Genomic DNA, 18,356 nt, shown 5'->3' with positions numbered 1-18,356 from the left:
CTCTTCATTGTTGGAGTCATTTTGATTTGTTTATTTTCTTTGTATTGTGTTCACTATTATTCTACTGTTTATTAACCTCCAGGTGACCCCGAAACCCAGTGCAACTCCATCTGAAATAGTGCACACCACCCCCTTGACCACCACTCAGGGAACAAAACTGTTTGAAGGCACTGCGGTAAAAAAAACGGAGGACAAGAAAAGACCAGAGGGCTTGGCACTTGGTTCTGCTCCAGGAAAGAAATCGACTCACCTTCGCTTCGCTCAAGATGCAAAGGAAGAATGTGCTTCACCAAGTGAGGATTTCAGATATGTTAATTATGTTTTGTTCAGTCATATTTCTTCTCTTGTAGAATTAGAATAAGTCGATTGGGTGGTCAGTTTATTCTGGTTTTGCTTCCTTTTAGTGCGGTCAAAAATTTGTTACCCCCCGAGGCGGTTCTAATGACTGAAGTGTCTTTAGGCCATTCCCAAAGAAGGGGCATTAACCTATTCTTATGCACAGTAGAATTGTAAATGGGCTGATTCATCTATGTCATGCTCATTACTGTGCCTGAACTGCAACTCGGAGCTGCTGCTTTTTCTTTTCTAATCCTTACTGTCGTCATATTTCCTCTACTTCTTTTGTATGTTTGTCACTCTCTTGTGACCCCTCTATTTCCGGGGTGCCTTGATAGTCCAAGCAGACTTTGTGCTGTTGAAGTTAGAGACGTGGCAGAGTAAGTCTGATTCCCTGTAACGACTCCTCTGTTGACATCCACCTCTTGGCGCTCATATGACCTTATGCAGTTGCGAGCGCTGTAAAACCTCTACTAAAACATATAAAACAAACAAAAATTTGTGGTGCAACTTATCCTCAAATATCTCTTTAATGGGTTAATCAGTGCCACCCATGCTTTGCACAGCAGTTTGTATCAGTTTGTCTCAACTTAATCATATTTTTCCACAACAATTGAGGCCAGATTAAAAAACTTTTCTTCACTAATACTACAAATCACTGCCGTGCTGAAAATGGCAGCGTTCACAGTACTTCCCACTTCTCACACACATTTTCAGTTAAGTGAGAAAAACAAGATAAATATTATACTTTTCCTAATGACAAGAGATTGATAAAGTTGAAAAAGTAGATTTTTATTTTATCCCTTGCACTGCAATGCTTGATAATAGGCCTGTTTTTCAATGCAAGATATATTATGTTTAGTTGGTCTGAAAATTAGTGTGTCACTTTCTTTAAACTTTCTGTGTCCTAGAAATATGGGATATGTCAGACTTTTTACAAGATCTTTATATATGGGAGGTCATTTGTAAATGCCCCTCTCCAACTCTTGTTCTTTGTCTTGCCACCAGAGAAAGTGACCACCCCCCACCCTCACTCTCAGCACTCTGCTGGGGCGGGGCCTGATGTGATGACTCCGCCCCACTCCCTGAACCTGAGTGACTCGGTGGTCCTCGATCTAGCTGACACGTCGTCGCCCATTGTCAACGAGAAGACCATCATCGACGAGATCAAAGAGAGCACGCCCCAGTGCTGGCGTCACCTGTACCAGCTGCTGGAGCTCTATGCCACCATGCCGGAGCCAAAGACAGTGGCCATGAGACACAGTCAAGGTGAGCTTTGTTTCTGAAGGATTAGCTCTGAACTTCTGGGTTCCTGCATCTAAAGATGAATGAATCTGATAGATTCCTTTGCATCTTTCTATCTTTTTTTCGTCTTCATATCCTGCTGGCCCTTCTTGTTGTTTTTTTCCTGTCTTTTTTGTCTCAAGTTTCATGTGGAACTTTGTGGTCTTCATTTCCTTTTGACACCTGGGAAACAAAATTCTCCTGTACATCTTCTCAGGAGAAAAGAGAAGGAGGGGTAGAAGGAGGGAGGGTGGGAGATGGAAAAATTAAATACCATGTGTCCTCTCAGTTAATGCTGTCATGGTTGTATCTGCACAGTGGCCAAGTTACCAGTCATTGAGGAGGAGGAGGCAGATGAGGGATCATTGAAGAGAGAATCAAGAATGTCAGATTATGGATCACGGCTGAGTACTCTAATCCAGAATCGCAAGTCTTCCATGCTCCATGGTCTGAGGCGAGACTCTTCTACAGGTATGAGTGGATTGAAGTTGATGCAAAGCTTGAAAGTTTTTTCACAATACAATTGCTCTTGTAATAATTCAAACACATGTTTGTGTCTTCCATTAGTACCCTGTTAACATTTCATAGAAACTGTCATGGGATGCTATATCTCTCTACCCTTGGGGAGTTTTAGTTTTTATATGAATGTCTGGCTAGGAAGAGAAGAGACGGTTGTGGCAAGTTGCAAATAGTAAGGCCACATTTTGCTAAAATACTGATATATAGATATGGCGGCATCACATTTTTTGTGGGACTGTTTAGGTAGTGGTTGATTTTCATGTTTTTTTTCAAGTTCTTTTAGGTTTTTTAGCTTTACTTGTTCAAATTTTCAGTGGTTTACTGGCATATCACCGCGGTTCAGTAACCCTGTACTATGTGTGGTGTTGGTAATCCAGTGGTTCGGCTACCAGACTTGTAATTGTGAAGTTGTAAGTTCAGGGATTTGGGGCTCAGGCATGACATTGTGTCCTTTGAGAGGCACTTTACACAAATTTTCCTCACTTGACTCAGGTGTGAATAGATACCTCGCCTTAGCGGTTAGTGTTTTAGTTGCTGAAAAATGGCTGCTTGCACTATATTCTTCCCTGGAAGTTGAGATCGTTTCAGAATAATATCAGGTCTGCTCGGGTAATAATATAGATAGTAAAGCGCATAGAGCTTGTAGTTGAGTGGGAATTTGCACTATACATATGCTAATATTATTATTTTTACTGCTTTCTTTTAAAATATGTTTACAATTTGTTTGCTTTTATTTACATCTTATTTAAGTTCCTCGGCGTTCTCACATTTTTGCTATATTTTATTTCTGGGACTTCTCTGTAGTGCCTTTCATTTACATCAGGAGTTTGAGTGACTTTTGAGTCTTCTCCAGATTAAGTTCTTAGGTAATTGTACACATTTGTTACTGTGTTACGTTTGTCAATGCGATCACAGAATTCTGGAAAATATCGAGCGATGTTGGTGCATTGGATTTTGGATGGATGATAATTGAAAGGTCTCTTCTTACATACTTACTTCTTGAGCAATAATGATTAACCGTATCAATTGCATTCTGCCGTTTGAGATGTTTATTGTGTCGTGTATTCGCAGTTATGAATGTCGTTATTAATAGTTATCTCCCTATGAGCATCTATGAAGTCCTAATTTTCTAGACTGTAAAGTGCTTAGAGAATACTTTCAAATAAAGATACTCACTTTTTTTATACTATCTTAAAATTAAAAAAACTAATTTTTGCTTGTTTTTAAAAAAAAGAATATTAATATGGTCTATTATTATTATCGTTATTTCTATGAAATATTCTATGCTGTCCTCAGGGGGTCACGAGACTTCTCACCTGCACAAAAAAACTGGCGGTAAACCAGTTGGCCAGGAATCTGTGGACTCCGCTCACAGCACCCAGAACGACAAAGTGACAGCTGCTGCAAAAGAGGAAGAGACCATCGGAAACGACTCTTCCCTGGCTCACCAGTCTTTGATCAGGACACGGTTCAAACAGAGTGAGGAACATAATTATAATAATAATAATAATAATAATAATAAAAGATGAATTTATAATGCACCAGAATCCACATAAATGTTTAATGAAGGCATAAGTGAATTTATACAAATCTTAAAATTTCCTTTCAATGATTATTAGCTATTTAGTTGTTATGCTGGACTAGTAAAGTAAGAGAAAGGTTTGGAATGCTAGTTCATACCAGATGTTGTGTCCTCTGGAAATATTCTTTTGAATGAGTTTTCCTCACTTCAGTCAAGGAGGAATGGGTATGCAGCAAAGATAGTGGAAAATCTTGTGGGTAGGTTAATATTTGAGGGTGGGTAAAATTGCTGCTTGAACTGGGTTCTTCCAAGAATGCTGAGAATGTGTCCCTAATCTTGTAGAATCTTAACCAAGTAATTGTAAATTATTAAGTGTGGAGTCTTCTTTCAGACAGGTATATGCCTTATAAAAAAGCTTTCTATTATAACTATTACTGTTACTGTACTCAAGACCAATTTACTGTAAGCGGTTATAATTTATCAGACAGTTATTTGATTTGTTGGTTTACTTTGGTCTTAATTCTTACATTTTTAATGAAGCTATGCTGACTTTTCTTAACAGCTGTATTCTTGTATTGCTTGCTTGATTTTGCGACCTGTTAGACTAAGGGTCTACCAAATGGTTAGAAGGTACCAGTCGTTGGTCTTATCTTTTAACTTTTATCTTTTTATGTGTGTCTGATTTGCTTTTCTGCTTATTTGCTTCTCTTTTCTCAAATTGATTTAAAGGCATAAGGATCCTACAGGTCACATGCTAAGGCACACACAAATTTTTCCTATCTTAAATTCACTTTTTGAAAAAAGTGCTTCTAAATCTGTTCATGTGAAAGCTGAACTTGCATGTTATCCGAGGGATTCCAGTTGCAACAGGGTACCCTTGCGTATTGCTTATGCCTGTCTGTATTGTGTGTGCAGGTATCTATGTGGGAGAGAGCATCCCTCTCATTGTGTACGGCATCCTGAAGGTGGAGAAGGTTTTGGTCAGCGCTGAGTTGAGTGGCCTCAAGCTGGAGGCTCAGACCACCAAGGTGCATGCTAGTGGGACCTACAAGAAAAGGGTCAAAGGTCAGTTTCCAGACAAGGATCAGGTCTTTTTGCTAGCTTGGTGGGTTGGAAGAACCTACGCAAAGGTGCATTTATCTGAAGTGAGATCCTTTATGATACCATGTTTTTTTTTGGCTCTTCGGTTATTTCTTCCACAGATGGACATTAATTCATAGTGTCAGCCTTCCTTTGAAAGAAGCTATATTGCCTTGGGAAGCAGTAAGAAACTTAAAGGGATTGTTTTTGTTTTAAGTAATTCCTGCAGAATTTTTATTTGGGGTGTGGGGGGCGGGAGGCTTAAAGACCCTTGGAGTAGGAGCCCTTGACCTGATACTTCAGGATTTAAAAAAATAAATAAATGATAAAACACACACACACACACACACACACACACACACACACACTCTCACATACACAGAGGGCATATACAGGGCTATATGTGAGCTAATTTATGGACATACCTGGACAATATTAAAGTCAACTTGGCAGCCACCTTGGTGATTTGTCATTGGTCCCGGTTTTTTTCACCAAATCTCGATTTTTTTAGCCCTGAGATCCGCATTTTTTTTCATAGAGTGGCAGGTCTGGTGATGGCTTAGTTGTTTGTCTGCCATAACTCAGTGTTCTGCTGTGAGCCCTGCCTGATCGACCATGGCCCACCATATTCTAGAACCCCCCCCCCCTCCTTGAACCCCTATCCAAAACATGTTTGATATAGCCAGTGACAGTCCCTAGTCTGTATGAATGCAGACACAAAATGTAAAGTGATCCACTTCAGAAGTACCAAGCTTGCTTAAAAAGGTAGGCCATCAACTGAACCAGCTGTCAGACCAGTCTGACACTACACCGTCAAGTAAACCAGTAACATTGTGGTAGACTGTCAACTAAACTGGCACTGAATTTTTTTTTCTCCATGATATGTGGAAAGTTCTCTCTGTGCCAAATTTTCTTAATATATTTGGACCAGAAGCCTCTGAAAAGGAGTAAGAAACTCAATTTTTGTAGTGGTTTCTTGATATTTAATTTAATTCTTTAACCATGCAATTTAAAATCACGTTTCCGCGACGTAGAATTTATTTATAATTGACTTCCAGTACCAACCTGCCATGGTTACGGAACTCGACTACCGGACACTGCCACCGTCCAGACATGGTTAAAGAGTTAAAGGCCAGGAACCAAACAAAGATTTTTCCTTCAGTTGCGATCATTGTTCTGTCTGTGTCTGCAGGTTTCATGCACCGTGTGTCCTCGGACTCATCCTACACGGCCCACGTGGGACATTCAATGATCAACTTGAGAGAAGGAGAGCCACCAGATTGGCAGTGAGTAAACAGTAGTAATGATAATAATTTTTACCTTTATACAACGCATACTTACACTCTTAGGCATGCTCAATGTGCTTTACAATTATTAGATGATGACATGTGTGATATCTGTTTGATATATTTTGTTTCCTCTTGTTTGCTGAAGTGTAATGTGTACCTAGGCACAATGTTAGGCATTGGAAAATGAAGCACTTAGCTGATCACAGGTTGAGAGGGAAAATGTTTTTGGAAGGGCCAAAGGTCTGAACACTTATATTTGAAGCCCAGGCTGCACTTGTCAATCAAGTTTCAAACTTTTACACCTCAATAGCCAATCACCACTAGTATAACACAGGGTAAAGAGATAACAATATTGGCGTTTGTAGATCTGTTTGTCTTTTCATCAGCAATATAGTTAAGCATTGTTCTTTTCCTCGTACACATCTCATGTATGGCCTCTTTACACCTTATAGGGAATAATTTAGTAGTGCCTTTGATGAAAATGACAATAGGATAATTTAGGAGATAGTTTGATTGTGTATGAAAGAAATATGTAAGTGGATCCCTGTTCTCCCCAGAACTGTGGTGACCATCAATGTGAACAAGTCTCAGGCCCTACTGACCACCATCATGCGGCGCGGCAAGGAGCACAACTCCACCCTGGTCTCCATCGGGGTCATCGACGTGGACATTCCCCAGCACCCTGTGGTTCTCCACGACATGATGTCACGCAGCACCAAGCGCATCACGGCCACTCTGCAAGAGCTGCGCTGGCCAATGCAGACCACCAGGTACTGTTGGTCTGCCTCTTTTCAGACTCATTCTCTTTCAAGACTCCTCCCCTGGTTCACCTTTTTCTGCTCACCCTCTTCTTTTTTGCTCTTTTTCTTTTGCTCCTTCTCTTGCTCCTCTCTTTGTGCTCCTCCCCCTCCTCCTCCTCAGAGAGTGCCATGAACTCAGCCACTATTATGCTGGGCTGTATTGTAGATAACTCTGATTTGAATCTTCAATACTTTGGGGAAATGTTTCCTTCTCCTCCTCATCCTCTTCCTTCTACCTTTCCCCCTGTTGATGCTGTAAGCACCCACCCCTTCTCTCAGGCATAGCCTACTGTTGGTTTTTAATCTGCTCTACATATCGTTTTGTAATTTTTAACTGTTTTTGTATTGGAGTGTTCATATCCACAGAATAAGGTGAAAGACTTCTGTTGTGGCCAATGTGAAAGTTGCAGCAAATTTTATCAACGTACCGTACTGCTATACACATATAATGATCTATTTAGTGATATGGCAGTGCCGAACGTAGCTGAGAATATTTGAAATATAGAGCTGTATGTTTTTTAAAGATACATATTTTCGATGAAAGTAATGAAAGCCAGGACATTGATGAACCCCTTCATGACGGATGTTTTTTCCAACTTTTACTGCACCCAATTTTTGCTAGCCAGGAAGTTCACAGCTATTCTAGTGCAGTTATAAAATCCCATATGGTATATGTAGTCAGGTCCACGTGATTGCCGTAATCGGCTGATTTTAGGATGTGCATTGTACAGGAGGACAGCATCTTGGCACACAATATTGGATGTACGGTGTACAGGAGCTGTCACGAAGAGGTCAAACAATTTTGTAAAACTCAAAAAAAAAAAAGAAATGCTATTTTGTGTTGTGGATTTACAAGAAAGTTCATATAATGCAGATAAGGCCCCCTAATTGTTTCCATCTGGTTTGTGTACATTGCATGAAACGTTTTTTGGGAAATATTTTGCTTTTGTTCATTTCAATACCGCTGACTGACTGACTCTAACTGATTTTGTCCCATGATTCAGAAAGGGAGAGGTGAGGGATTTGGCTTTTGGAATGCACTTTAAAAATTTTGATAAGTTGATAATGTTTTCTTGCTCATTTTTAGTTGTTAGGCTCGTAAAACATAATTACCAACTATTTGTACCATTCCTTTATTTTTAGGGAAGTAGAATCGAGGTGCTTTTTATCCTTACTCCTATGCCATTCTAGTTTCTCTATTAGAATATAGAATACCATTAGCTACTGAAGACCAGTCTTTTTTTTCCCTTGAGAGATGGATGACTTTCTGTGGCCACTTGTAAAGTTCATTTATACTTGGAGACAAGGAACGTCAAACTCAGGGCCTGTAAAATTAAATAGAAATCATTGCTGGAAGCAGTCTGTCAGCTGTATTGGACTGATACTCACTTCTCTCCAGAATAGAAAACATTCAGCACATATGTAATGTTAGGAGGGGGTCTGTCTTGTTCCCCAGCCGAATGTACCACTCGGCCGACGATGAGAATCAGTCGGCGTCCCCTGCTGGAGGAACAACCTCTGACCTTCATAGCCGGATTCCCTACCAGCGCTTGAACAGTGTTCTGGGTGGTGTATCCAAGCCTGTACCAGAGACCCGAACTGTACGCAAACACCTTCACATCAAAGCTGTACTGCAGGGTTTTGTGATTGGTGCTTCCATCCTGCCGTCATTGAAAGCTCAGTATAAGACTGAGGCTATTCCCATAACTGGTGTGCTGGGCAAGAAGGCACACTTCACAGTTATGCTGCCCTCTCACCTCCTATGCTTCAAGTCAAAGGTGAGAACCACCACCGAGATCCGTGCCTGTCTGAATAAATTACATTTCTTATCTGTCTCTTCCTTTTTCTGCTTTTCTTATAGGAGTTAAAATCTTGGCCACTTTACACCTGATACCTTTTATAAAATAAAGTCTCTGTGTGAAAAGGGAAAAATCTTAGAAGGGACTTCAGGTGCAATGACAGAACACACATTTTGAGAAATGGGCCATTAAAAGTAGCTATCGTCCATTCTAGTAGCTTTGAATTTAAAATTGCTGTTGCAATTTGTTGGGTGCTCATGATTTGTTGATACAGAGTAACATCTACATTTTCTGAGAGGTGTCTTTAGTTGTGATCATACCTAGAATTATTTCCTTTATTGGTGTCATACGTGATTTTGTTGTAGGTGACCCTGATTTGACCCCACAGTTAGACATTTTTTCACGTTAGCTGTTTGTGGAGTCTGTATGGTTGTCCACTGACTTGGATTCATCTAATCAGTGATGGACATTTGTATCAGAGGTCCCAGCTCTTGAATAACTCTCCTGTGTTGAACCCATATAGCACCATACCATCACAGAATTTCATACATCTTTTACTGGTAAAGGTAAAGTATAGCCCCCATTTTGAACAGTTTGACCTTGTACATAACCTGCAGGATCACAGTGGGGCAGGAATGGGAAACAACGGGCAGTGGTCGCCGTGATGAGCGAAGGTATGGGGCTTATACAGCACTTGTACCCTTTTATCTCCCTTCCTTTTCCAGGTTACAGCTGCTGCAGCCTTGGCAGACACGCCCATCCCTTCCTCAGCAAGCATTGAGCTGCCGCCCATACAAGTCATTGCCAAGGTCCAACCAGGGACTCTGAGTGTGGAGCATCAAGAGCTTGATCTTGGTACGTCGTTGTCTTAGCTTAGGGCTTATTTTTACAAAGATTTGGTTTCAAATTGTGAAAGAAATTGTTCAGACTCCTACTACTGGACCTTAAAGGGATCAGTTTTCAAAATAATTGCAAAAGAAAATTTACAGGCTTTTTATAGGTCCTAGTAGTGGGAAAGAGTCATAAAATGGAAACTGGAACTTGAAACTGATTAAAAGGAGGAACCTCTGTCGTGGTCAGAGGCACAAAGGTGGTGTATGTTTCTGTCCAGGAAGTTTTTATGTAATAGAAATATGAAGCAAGGAAAGATTTTACAATCACGTTCAGTTTTACTATTTTCCTTATCAATTTCCTGGTACAATGTTGCCTTTATTGTGCAATCTCCTAGTATACTCATATAATGTTTGTTTTATGTTTTTCCCGAAATCTCTGTTAACCTACTGTAGGTGAGGATTTGGAGCTGCTAGAAGGCAACTACCTGTACGCAGTGGCTGAGGTGGGCATGCTGGAGCACAGTCTAACCACTGACTTGCTCAATCACCTGGTCTTTGTGCAGAAAGTCTTTATGAAGGTAAAAACGTTGGACAGGTTTTCAATTTAATTGTTTCAAATTGGGCATTGTTTCTGTGAGGTCATGAATCTTGTCACTACCACCACCACCTCCACCACTGCCACCATCATCATCATCATCATCATCATCATCATCATCATCATCATTAGTGTCTGTAAATGGAGTAGCTGTGTTGATGGTTTTCATGTATACATCCCTGTCACTATGATTTTTCCATGCACTTTCAATGGGTTTTTTTAACAGGGAGTTAATATTCTACATATTTAGTCTTCTTTATCCTTTCCTTCTTTTCGCTCTGATTTCCCTCTCCCAATGGAAATGCACTATATTAATGTGATCCATTATTATTGAATGTGCATTTCTTGTCTAAATATTCACAGGAGATCAATGAAATTGTTCAGAAAGTGTCTGGCAGCAGCACTGGTCCTCCTGGCATGCCTGCTCACCTGGCCACCCAGCCTGAGAGTGTTGAGAGAAAGCCGCTGCTGTATTCCATCTCTGTCCGATTCAAGGTGAGGATTTTACTTTGTTATATAGACTGTTACTTTACTCTGTTAAGACTTTGCATTTGTTGTTAGAGGCTGCCATTGCCAGGTTCTGCTTCTTTTCTTTCCTCTGTTGTCTGTCTACTTTTTCTGTACAACTCAAAACTCGTTCAAAACACAAACTGAGTTCTTGCTGTCATTCCCGTAATGCCCAACAAAATGCACTGTGTTAGTGTTTATCTCTAAATTTCTAGTCTTACTGTGGACAGTGTCACTGCCTCCATTGGTTGTTATGTAGCCCTAAACATGCAAACCATTGAAGTTATTTTTGAAAAGTCTGATGCTGCATATGAACAGTTGGCTGTTGTCTTATACAAATGTCAGATGTGTCACCACTGAATACAGCAACATCAAAGAATTGTGAAAGATTTGAAGTCCTACAAATAAGCCTTGCTTATTTCAGACTGATAATTATTTTGTTATCAATTGTTTTCACTTCAGCAAAATACTTGTTCTTTTTTAGGGTATTCAAGTCACTGCGACCACCCCAACCTCCAATGCTGTCAGATTTGAAACAGGAGCGATCACTCTTGACTTGTCAAATCGCTTTCATCTGCCAAAGAAGAATGACCCAAACAAAGAAGACAGCTCAGATGAAAAGGGTAACATGACCTCATTTGCAAAATTTGGTGAAAGATTTGTTTTACATTTTAACAATTTAAGCAACTTTGTAAATGGTGTGTTGTTTTTTATCCTGTCACATTTTCTAGCCTGCTTTGTTGGGTTTTTTTGGTTTGTGGTTGCCATGTGTTGTATTTGTGGGTATTTTTTCTCTGAGCTTTATGTTTGATGATGATAATTGTCCTTGTGTTCTGTGTGGCCCTGTCATATGTACGGCCTACTATAATTTTTGGGAGATGAAATATTTTACTCCAGCCCTGTACCCCTTTCCAGTTTTCTTTGTCTTGACACTTACAATGGTTTTTATGTCAGAGTGTATGTCTGCAACTGAAGTTAACTGATTTTTTTCTCTTCACTTTTTTCCCTCTAGATGAGAAGAGCAATGGTCAAAAAATGTTTATCCAAGCTGTGGTAGATATGAACCTGGCTTTGGGCCAACTTCTCAAGGTAAGTGAACTTGTTTGTATTGCCTGCACACGTCTACTGTTAAGGTTGCACAGACATGAATAAACACATCCCCTCAAATTCCACACCCCATGCACACGTTCACACACAGGCACGCACGCAGGCACGCACGCACGCACGCACGCACGCAAGCACGCACGCACACATACACGCACCCACTGGCATACACACACACACTCTTGTTGACAGACATATACATGCATTTGAGCTTATTTACAGTCATGCACACCCATGTACTTCACACATTCATAATTGAACATGCGCACACACACACACAAGCGCATACACACACACACACACACACGCACGCGCGCGCGCGCGCGCAGGCACACACTCCCATTAATGTGCAAGCGCTCGCATGCATGCAGCACAAAAATGCACCTGCACATATAGACTCAAAGAACTTGATAGAAGAGTACACATTTGTTAAAACTCTTAAGTAAACGGGTATATTCAAACAGGACCAAATAAATGAATAAACATGTTTGAGCAAGCTGGTAGATACACATGCTTTATACTCATTTAAAGAGACCAGTACTTTTGTGCCAAATAGAAATGTGCCTAAAGTTTGTCTGTGATCATCCTCCAGAATCCTGTGTTTGAGGAGGCAGAGCCAGAGTTCCATACAATGGCGTTCTTCAAGACCAGCATCAAAATCAGGAATGCTCTGAAGGTATGTCTCTTTGTTTTGCCTCTCATACGGAGTATCATTTTTTTCTCTTTGAGTATTTTCTTTTAAAGTGTGTGTATGAACCATGATATTTGAATTAAAGTTTGTATCTTGTTTTGCTTCAATAAAAGTAATTATAGAAATTGTTTTTGTAGGACCCTTAACCTTACTCAAAAGTAGGCTCTAAGCTCAAAATGATTTATTATTGCCTTGATAAGAGGCTACATTCTGCAATATTCTCAGCTTTCTGACAAGTATTGCAGTGCTAGCTGTCATTTTTTAGGCGATGAAATATTAAAAAATATGGGCAATTTTTTTCACTGTCTTCGCTGGCTGCTCATTGGTATATGTGGGTGAAGTGAAGACAGTGTAAAGTGTCTTTCCTCAGGAGAAAGCATCATGCCTGGATCCAGATTCGAAGCTGCCACTTTATTGTTTCATGTCTGGCAGCCCAACCACTACATTACTCTTGCCAAATTTGTAACAATCAGTTTTAAAGAAGGCGTTAAATATTTTAGAAAAGTTTTTGTTCTTTCTGATAGGTATCCCAGTGCCACATTATTTGTTGCACAGATATAACTACATATCAACACAGCTTATGTACAACAACATCTCCAACTATGTGTCATCTTTTTGCTTTCTAGATAATGAGTATTCTCCTATTCTCCGTACAAAAAAAAAGTACTGGTTGCCCTTTTGAAATCTTTTGGAATATTTTTTCTGTTTTGATTTTTTAAAAATATATTATTATATCTTGTAGTATTAGCCTATAGGCTGCAATTATTATTAGTTCAAATTTTGGAATTTTTACTTTTGTGCAACTATTAGTATTTTTATTTTAGATATATTGACATATAAACACTCTGTCTTTAAGTTTGTACTGGCTCTCTTATAGGCCTACTTTTAAAAAATGATGTATTTACTCATATTTAAAAAATTGACTATATGGACGTTTCAGCATGAGATGATTCCCAACCTAGCCCATGACCAGGAGGCCCTGTTGATCAACTTGTCCAGACCCATCATCCTGGCACAGCCACTGGCCTTTGACAAAGGTAAACATACAGTGTCTGTCTGTTGTATCATCAAAGTGAAGGCCTTTAGTCATTTTTAGGGGGTTTCTGGTTATTGTTATAGTGAAAATGCTTTTTACGTGTTTCATATTCTCAATATAACAGGCTTTTGTATTTCATACTGAAAATCCAATTATTGAAGCGTTTTCAATTTTGCTCAGAGTTACTGGATATCTAGGTTAACAAATGGAAACGCTGCTTTTAAAAAGTTTTCTTGAAACAAAACAACAAACATGAGCCTTCCGTCTACTATAGATAAACTTTTAATTCATGAACGTAAAAAATTCAGAACGAAGCATTTTTTCAGTAAGTACAGTTGTATGTGTCAAATATGTGTGCATAATTTGTTGTTGGTCCTGATTTTATTTTTGCTGAATCTTGACTCTTACCCCTTCCTCCTGAAATCCTGTTTCTTTTAGATTTCATAGAGTGGCAGGTCTGATTTAATGGCAGTTATTGTGTCATTGTGCTGTTGTCAACTTAAACTACACATTTACTGTTATTTACTGTTTCTGGCCAAAATGTGGACAGGGTTTATCTTCTGAATTACACTATGCCACAACTTAACATTAGTTATTTGAAAAGGGAGTTTGAGAAAATAAAGGAGTTCACCGTATGCATACTTTTATGATACTTTGGTTCCAACAATCATTTTAAGAATTATGCTCAAATTTTCTGGTTATCCAAGCTTTAATTTGATGATTAGGCCTATTCTTATTCATATGTGTCACGACACAGTCGAATCAGGCGCCTGTCAATTTTTGGGTACATGGAGTTATTTGTGTCATCTTAAAGGTTGTTCGTTTGCCTTGCTTCTGATGAAAAAGCATCCATTTATCTTGAATTGAATTTAAGATATTTGCGATTGAAGGAGGTGGGGTCACCTGGTTTCAGAAGCAAAATTAGCGAGAAAATGACCGACAAAATTTAGTGACTTCATAGCTTAAGAGTCCTTGGAAACTACAAATTAACTTTTTTTGTGCCTTTAATCAACTTTTTTCCTTAAAACCAATACATAAAAGTGTTTTTGAATGGATATACAAGGTCTGGAGCCAAAAAAGAGAAATTCGAAAAAAATGTCCAAACTGGCTGAAAAATGCCGATTTCTCGGATTCGATTATTTTGACGAGTGCCTGATTTCACCACGATTCTTACTTACCTACTACCCGTTACGCCATGTGGTGTTTAGGGCAGCAACAAAGGATCTCCAGCTCTGTCCGTTTTAGGCCATCTTGGTCAACGTCCCCCACGAATGGTTCCAGGACTTCATTTCGGACTCGACTGTGCGTCTCCAGGTCTCTTTAGGTCTCCCCCTCTTGTGATGTTCTTCGGGTGTCCAGTGGAGGGCAGTCTTTACAATAAAGTCTTGTTCTCTTCTCAGAACATGCCTAATTCATCTCCATCTTCTCCTTGTTATTATGGTGGTCATGTCCTCTTGCCTACATTTCACCACAATGCCTCACATATTTTTGTTTGACAATTTCAGCTGTTCTTGTGTGGCTGAACTACAAAAATGCCTATGAGTACTGGACAGAACAGAGAATGGCTCTCAACAAGGAGGTGAGTCATGAAGATGAGCTTTTGTGCTGATTTAGTCTTCAATTTTTAATTTAACATGAAATGGAAAATAGAGGCGAGTTCCTTTGTTGGCCAGAATCAGTTCCGTGGACTTTCCTGAATAGCCAGAATGAAATTTGTGCTGCCATTCAGAATTCGTGTAAATTTTTTGGATCTATGATATTTATAGATTTAGATCTACGTTGTTGAGGATGCCAAAAAAATTAACATCTGCAACATCAGAGAAGTAAATAGTGAGATTGAATGCAGAAAAAGACAGATTTGATTAACAATATTGATTTGAAATTGACTTGGATTTTAGATCCAAAATTGTGTGTAGTACAAAGCTCTGCCACAAAAAAAAAACTGCCTTCAAACTTCGATTTCTTATAAAGAAGGGAAGTTTCATCTTGTTATTTTAAACCTGACCAATATTATAAACATGGATTTAGGGGAGTGGATGGAAATATGTTTTCTATCAGGGCAGGAGAAAACGACATGTTCTGTGTTGTTCTTGGTTCCCCGACCCTCCCCCATTTGAAACATACTTGCCCTTGTGCACAAATCACCTGTGGTAACTTCGGGGAAGGGGGGGGGGTCTCAGTAAGGCAGATGATATGTCTTACTAGGATTGGAAACGCTGCCTGTGTTTGTTGTGATGCGAAAAGAAAAAAGGGTTATACTATTTTACTTTGACTACTCCGCATTGTTGTGCATCCCTCTCAGGTCCTCACAGCCACTCGTCAGGTGATGGACAAGCTGCCATCCATCTCCCCAGCCGCGACGCCTTCCATCACCACCTTGTTCCTGCAGCTCACTGTGGATGATTTGGGCATTTGTGTACCCTTGCTGGCTTCACAGTATCAGGTGTGTGAGGGATTGAGAGAGAGGGAGTGAGTGAGAGAGAGAAAAAGGGAATGAAAGAGGGAGGGTATGAGAGAGTGAGAGAGAGAGAGAGAGAGAGAGAGAGAGAGAGAGAGAACACAAAAAACACACCTCTTGTCTTCGGTCTTGACAGTTCCATTTTTTTCTCAATAAACCTTCCATATGCACTTTTGGTAATTCTTTTTTTATAGATAAGTGAGATCCAAGCGGTTGGACAGTGGTATGGTATGTCCTGCTTCTTTTCTCACCGTTGTTTTTGTACGCATGTCTTTCTTTTTCCCCTGCACCAAATAGCAGTTAAACTTCCCAGCATTAAACAATAGTTATTGTGTCAGTATGTGTCTGTTTCTCAAACTATATAGATCTATATGAGAAGGACATGATTTATTTTAAAATATGAAATGAATTTTTTCTTTGTCTAAAACAGCCAATGCCAGGCCCTGGATCAGGGTTCCAGTCCCCTCGAGTGACAGAGGCGGAGCAAGGGTCAGCTCTGGTGTTGACAGTAGAGAGCACTCAGATCTCAGCCTGCTCCTGTGGCTCTTTGGTCAGCAAAGGGAAATTCAAAAGTGAGTTTGGGTGTTGAATTTTGGATCCCTTTCATTTTTTTTGTTATTCAATAGGTGGGATTTTTTTTTCAATTTTTTAAAGAAGTCTAATGGTGCTCATATGACCTTATGCAGTTGCGAGCGCCGTAAAATTCTACTAAAACAAAAACAAAAAGAAGTCTACCTGCTTGTCTCATTTGTTGAAGATTTTTATTTTATTATTTATTTCCCGCTAATTTCAATTACATTATACTCCTGAAATGTTTTTTTCCCTCCAATTTAGATTTCTGTTTGAGGTTCGCTGATGACTTTGGTTCTTCCTGGGATGATTGGAAGCCATGGCCAACTGACTATGGAGCAGTGATGAACCAGTGTAATGTGCCCTCTGGCACTTATGAAGTGTGTTCTAGAACCATCAATAAACATGGTGAGAAAGATAGGTGTTTGTTTTTAGAGGTCTTAGTCTAAGAATGCAAACTTTTATGTATTACATGCCAATCTTTTCTCACCAAACATTTTAATTTTCAAAAATGAATTGTTTCTGGTCTAATAGAATATTCTTGAAAAATCTGCTTAATTCTAAGGTAATTCAAGTTCCATCGGTTTGAATACCCATGGTACAACATATCTCCTCTTGTCCTGTTGTGGAAGGCAAACTGCTTCACCACATGTGTTATGGAAGGGTTGGCTTTGTCAGTGGCATTTTCTGTTATACATTTTGATGCCTAATGATGAAGAATTACTGTGGTCTAACACTATCACTGTATGTTCTAGATCTAGTAGCGAGAAAGAAAAATGACCTTGTGAGATTTTTTCTCAAATTTTGTCTTCAGTGAAAGTAATGTGCAGAATTTAATGTGACTTGTGTGATACGCACTACAATTTAACTTTTCTGTAGTACTACAGCTTTTTAAAAGGGAAAGAGGGAGTAAATCTAGGTCTTTGCTCGCAGGTAGACCATGTAATGAAATATGTTTGAATATTCAAGAAGTCAATGTTGCCAACTCGCCAACTTAGATTTGGACTCAACTCTCATTTTTTCCCTTCTTCAGAAACAAGCAGCGGCAATGCGAAATGGATCCTAAATGTTCAGTATGACATGAAGGGTATCGAGGTGCACCTTGATACGAACATCGGCAAGCGCTTTACCTTGCTCGGCCACACCCTCACTCTGTTGGCTGGCGAATCAGAAGATACTTTCTCAGACATGTCACATGTGACCAAGCGAGATGAGCTGGAAGGAATGGTTGATGATGATGAAGATGTCATTGACTTTAGTAGTCCAGACACACAGGATAACTCTGAAGAGGTACTTATCCTTTATCTGGAGTAGACTGCATGTCTGAATGTGGTCGTAAATGTTAAGTTTTCTACTTTGGAAAGTCGCTTTTTGTGTCATCTTGAAGATAATTATTGGACTCAAAATGGGTTCATATGCTTAACCTCAGACACCTAATAAATCAGCTTTCTTCCTCATAGTCTGACACAAGCAGCACCTTAGCCTTACATTTCATTAGGCCATGAAGTGAAAGCTCTCAAGCTGTAACAGCAGTAACGACAACAATGAAAATTATTTTGGTTTGTTGTTGACATTATACGGTAGTTTGGAATAACAGGCTGGCCAAGGAAGTTATTGTTAAGTCGGTAGGTGCATAACTACAGATAAATACATTGCGTTTTAAAAAACTTTCTGATTAAATTTAAAAAATCTCTTATGTTGTTACAGGAGACGGTGCCAAAACGTCGGACGAGCCTCGCTTCAGATATTTTGCCAGAGGAGATCTTTGCTGACAACTTTGACCCTAAGGAGAGAGCACGCAAGATTGAGAGAGAAATGAATGAGCAAGCCAAAGTTGTGCAAGAGCTCAAGTAAGACATCTGTCTCTGCCCCTTTGTAATGACTTATGCAAATGGGAGTAAACTAAGTCATAAAATAGCTGTAGTATTTTAGG

The 18,356-nt window shown here is 39.5% G+C and overlaps 1 protein-coding gene across 3 annotated transcripts in view; it reads left to right on the top strand.

Moving 5' to 3' along the window:
* The window catches only part of LOC101848471 (transmembrane protein KIAA1109 homolog), a 104,466-nt gene that overhangs the window by 56,938 nt on the left and 29,172 nt on the right, over positions 1–18,356 (top strand). For all 3 annotated transcript variants that reach the window (XM_035972756.1, XM_035972757.1, XM_013088907.2), the window contains exons 46-66: positions 83–293; positions 1,345–1,605; positions 1,939–2,091; positions 3,436–3,618; positions 4,577–4,726; positions 5,934–6,027; positions 6,588–6,800; positions 8,287–8,608; positions 9,355–9,484; positions 9,916–10,040; positions 10,421–10,552; positions 11,049–11,187; positions 11,577–11,653; positions 12,261–12,344; positions 13,300–13,396; positions 14,901–14,974; positions 15,698–15,838; positions 16,284–16,425; positions 16,688–16,831; positions 17,457–17,713; positions 18,131–18,273. In XM_035972756.1, the coding sequence (XP_035828649.1) occupies positions 83–293; positions 1,345–1,605; positions 1,939–2,091; positions 3,436–3,618; positions 4,577–4,726; positions 5,934–6,027; positions 6,588–6,800; positions 8,287–8,608; positions 9,355–9,484; positions 9,916–10,040; positions 10,421–10,552; positions 11,049–11,187; positions 11,577–11,653; positions 12,261–12,344; positions 13,300–13,396; positions 14,901–14,974; positions 15,698–15,838; positions 16,284–16,425; positions 16,688–16,831; positions 17,457–17,713; positions 18,131–18,273 (3,272 nt within the window). The remainder of the gene's footprint in view (positions 1–82; positions 294–1,344; positions 1,606–1,938; positions 2,092–3,435; positions 3,619–4,576; positions 4,727–5,933; positions 6,028–6,587; positions 6,801–8,286; positions 8,609–9,354; positions 9,485–9,915; positions 10,041–10,420; positions 10,553–11,048; positions 11,188–11,576; positions 11,654–12,260; positions 12,345–13,299; positions 13,397–14,900; positions 14,975–15,697; positions 15,839–16,283; positions 16,426–16,687; positions 16,832–17,456; positions 17,714–18,130; positions 18,274–18,356) is intronic.

The sequence above is a fragment of the Aplysia californica genome, unplaced genomic scaffold, assembly GCF_000002075.1.
Source record: "Aplysia californica isolate F4 #8 unplaced genomic scaffold, AplCal3.0 scaffold00831, whole genome shotgun sequence".
Classification (NCBI taxonomy): domain Eukaryota; kingdom Metazoa; phylum Mollusca; class Gastropoda; order Aplysiida; family Aplysiidae; genus Aplysia; species Aplysia californica.
Note: the sequence above shows the minus strand (reverse complement) of the source record. Positions and strands in the feature narration are given on the sequence as shown.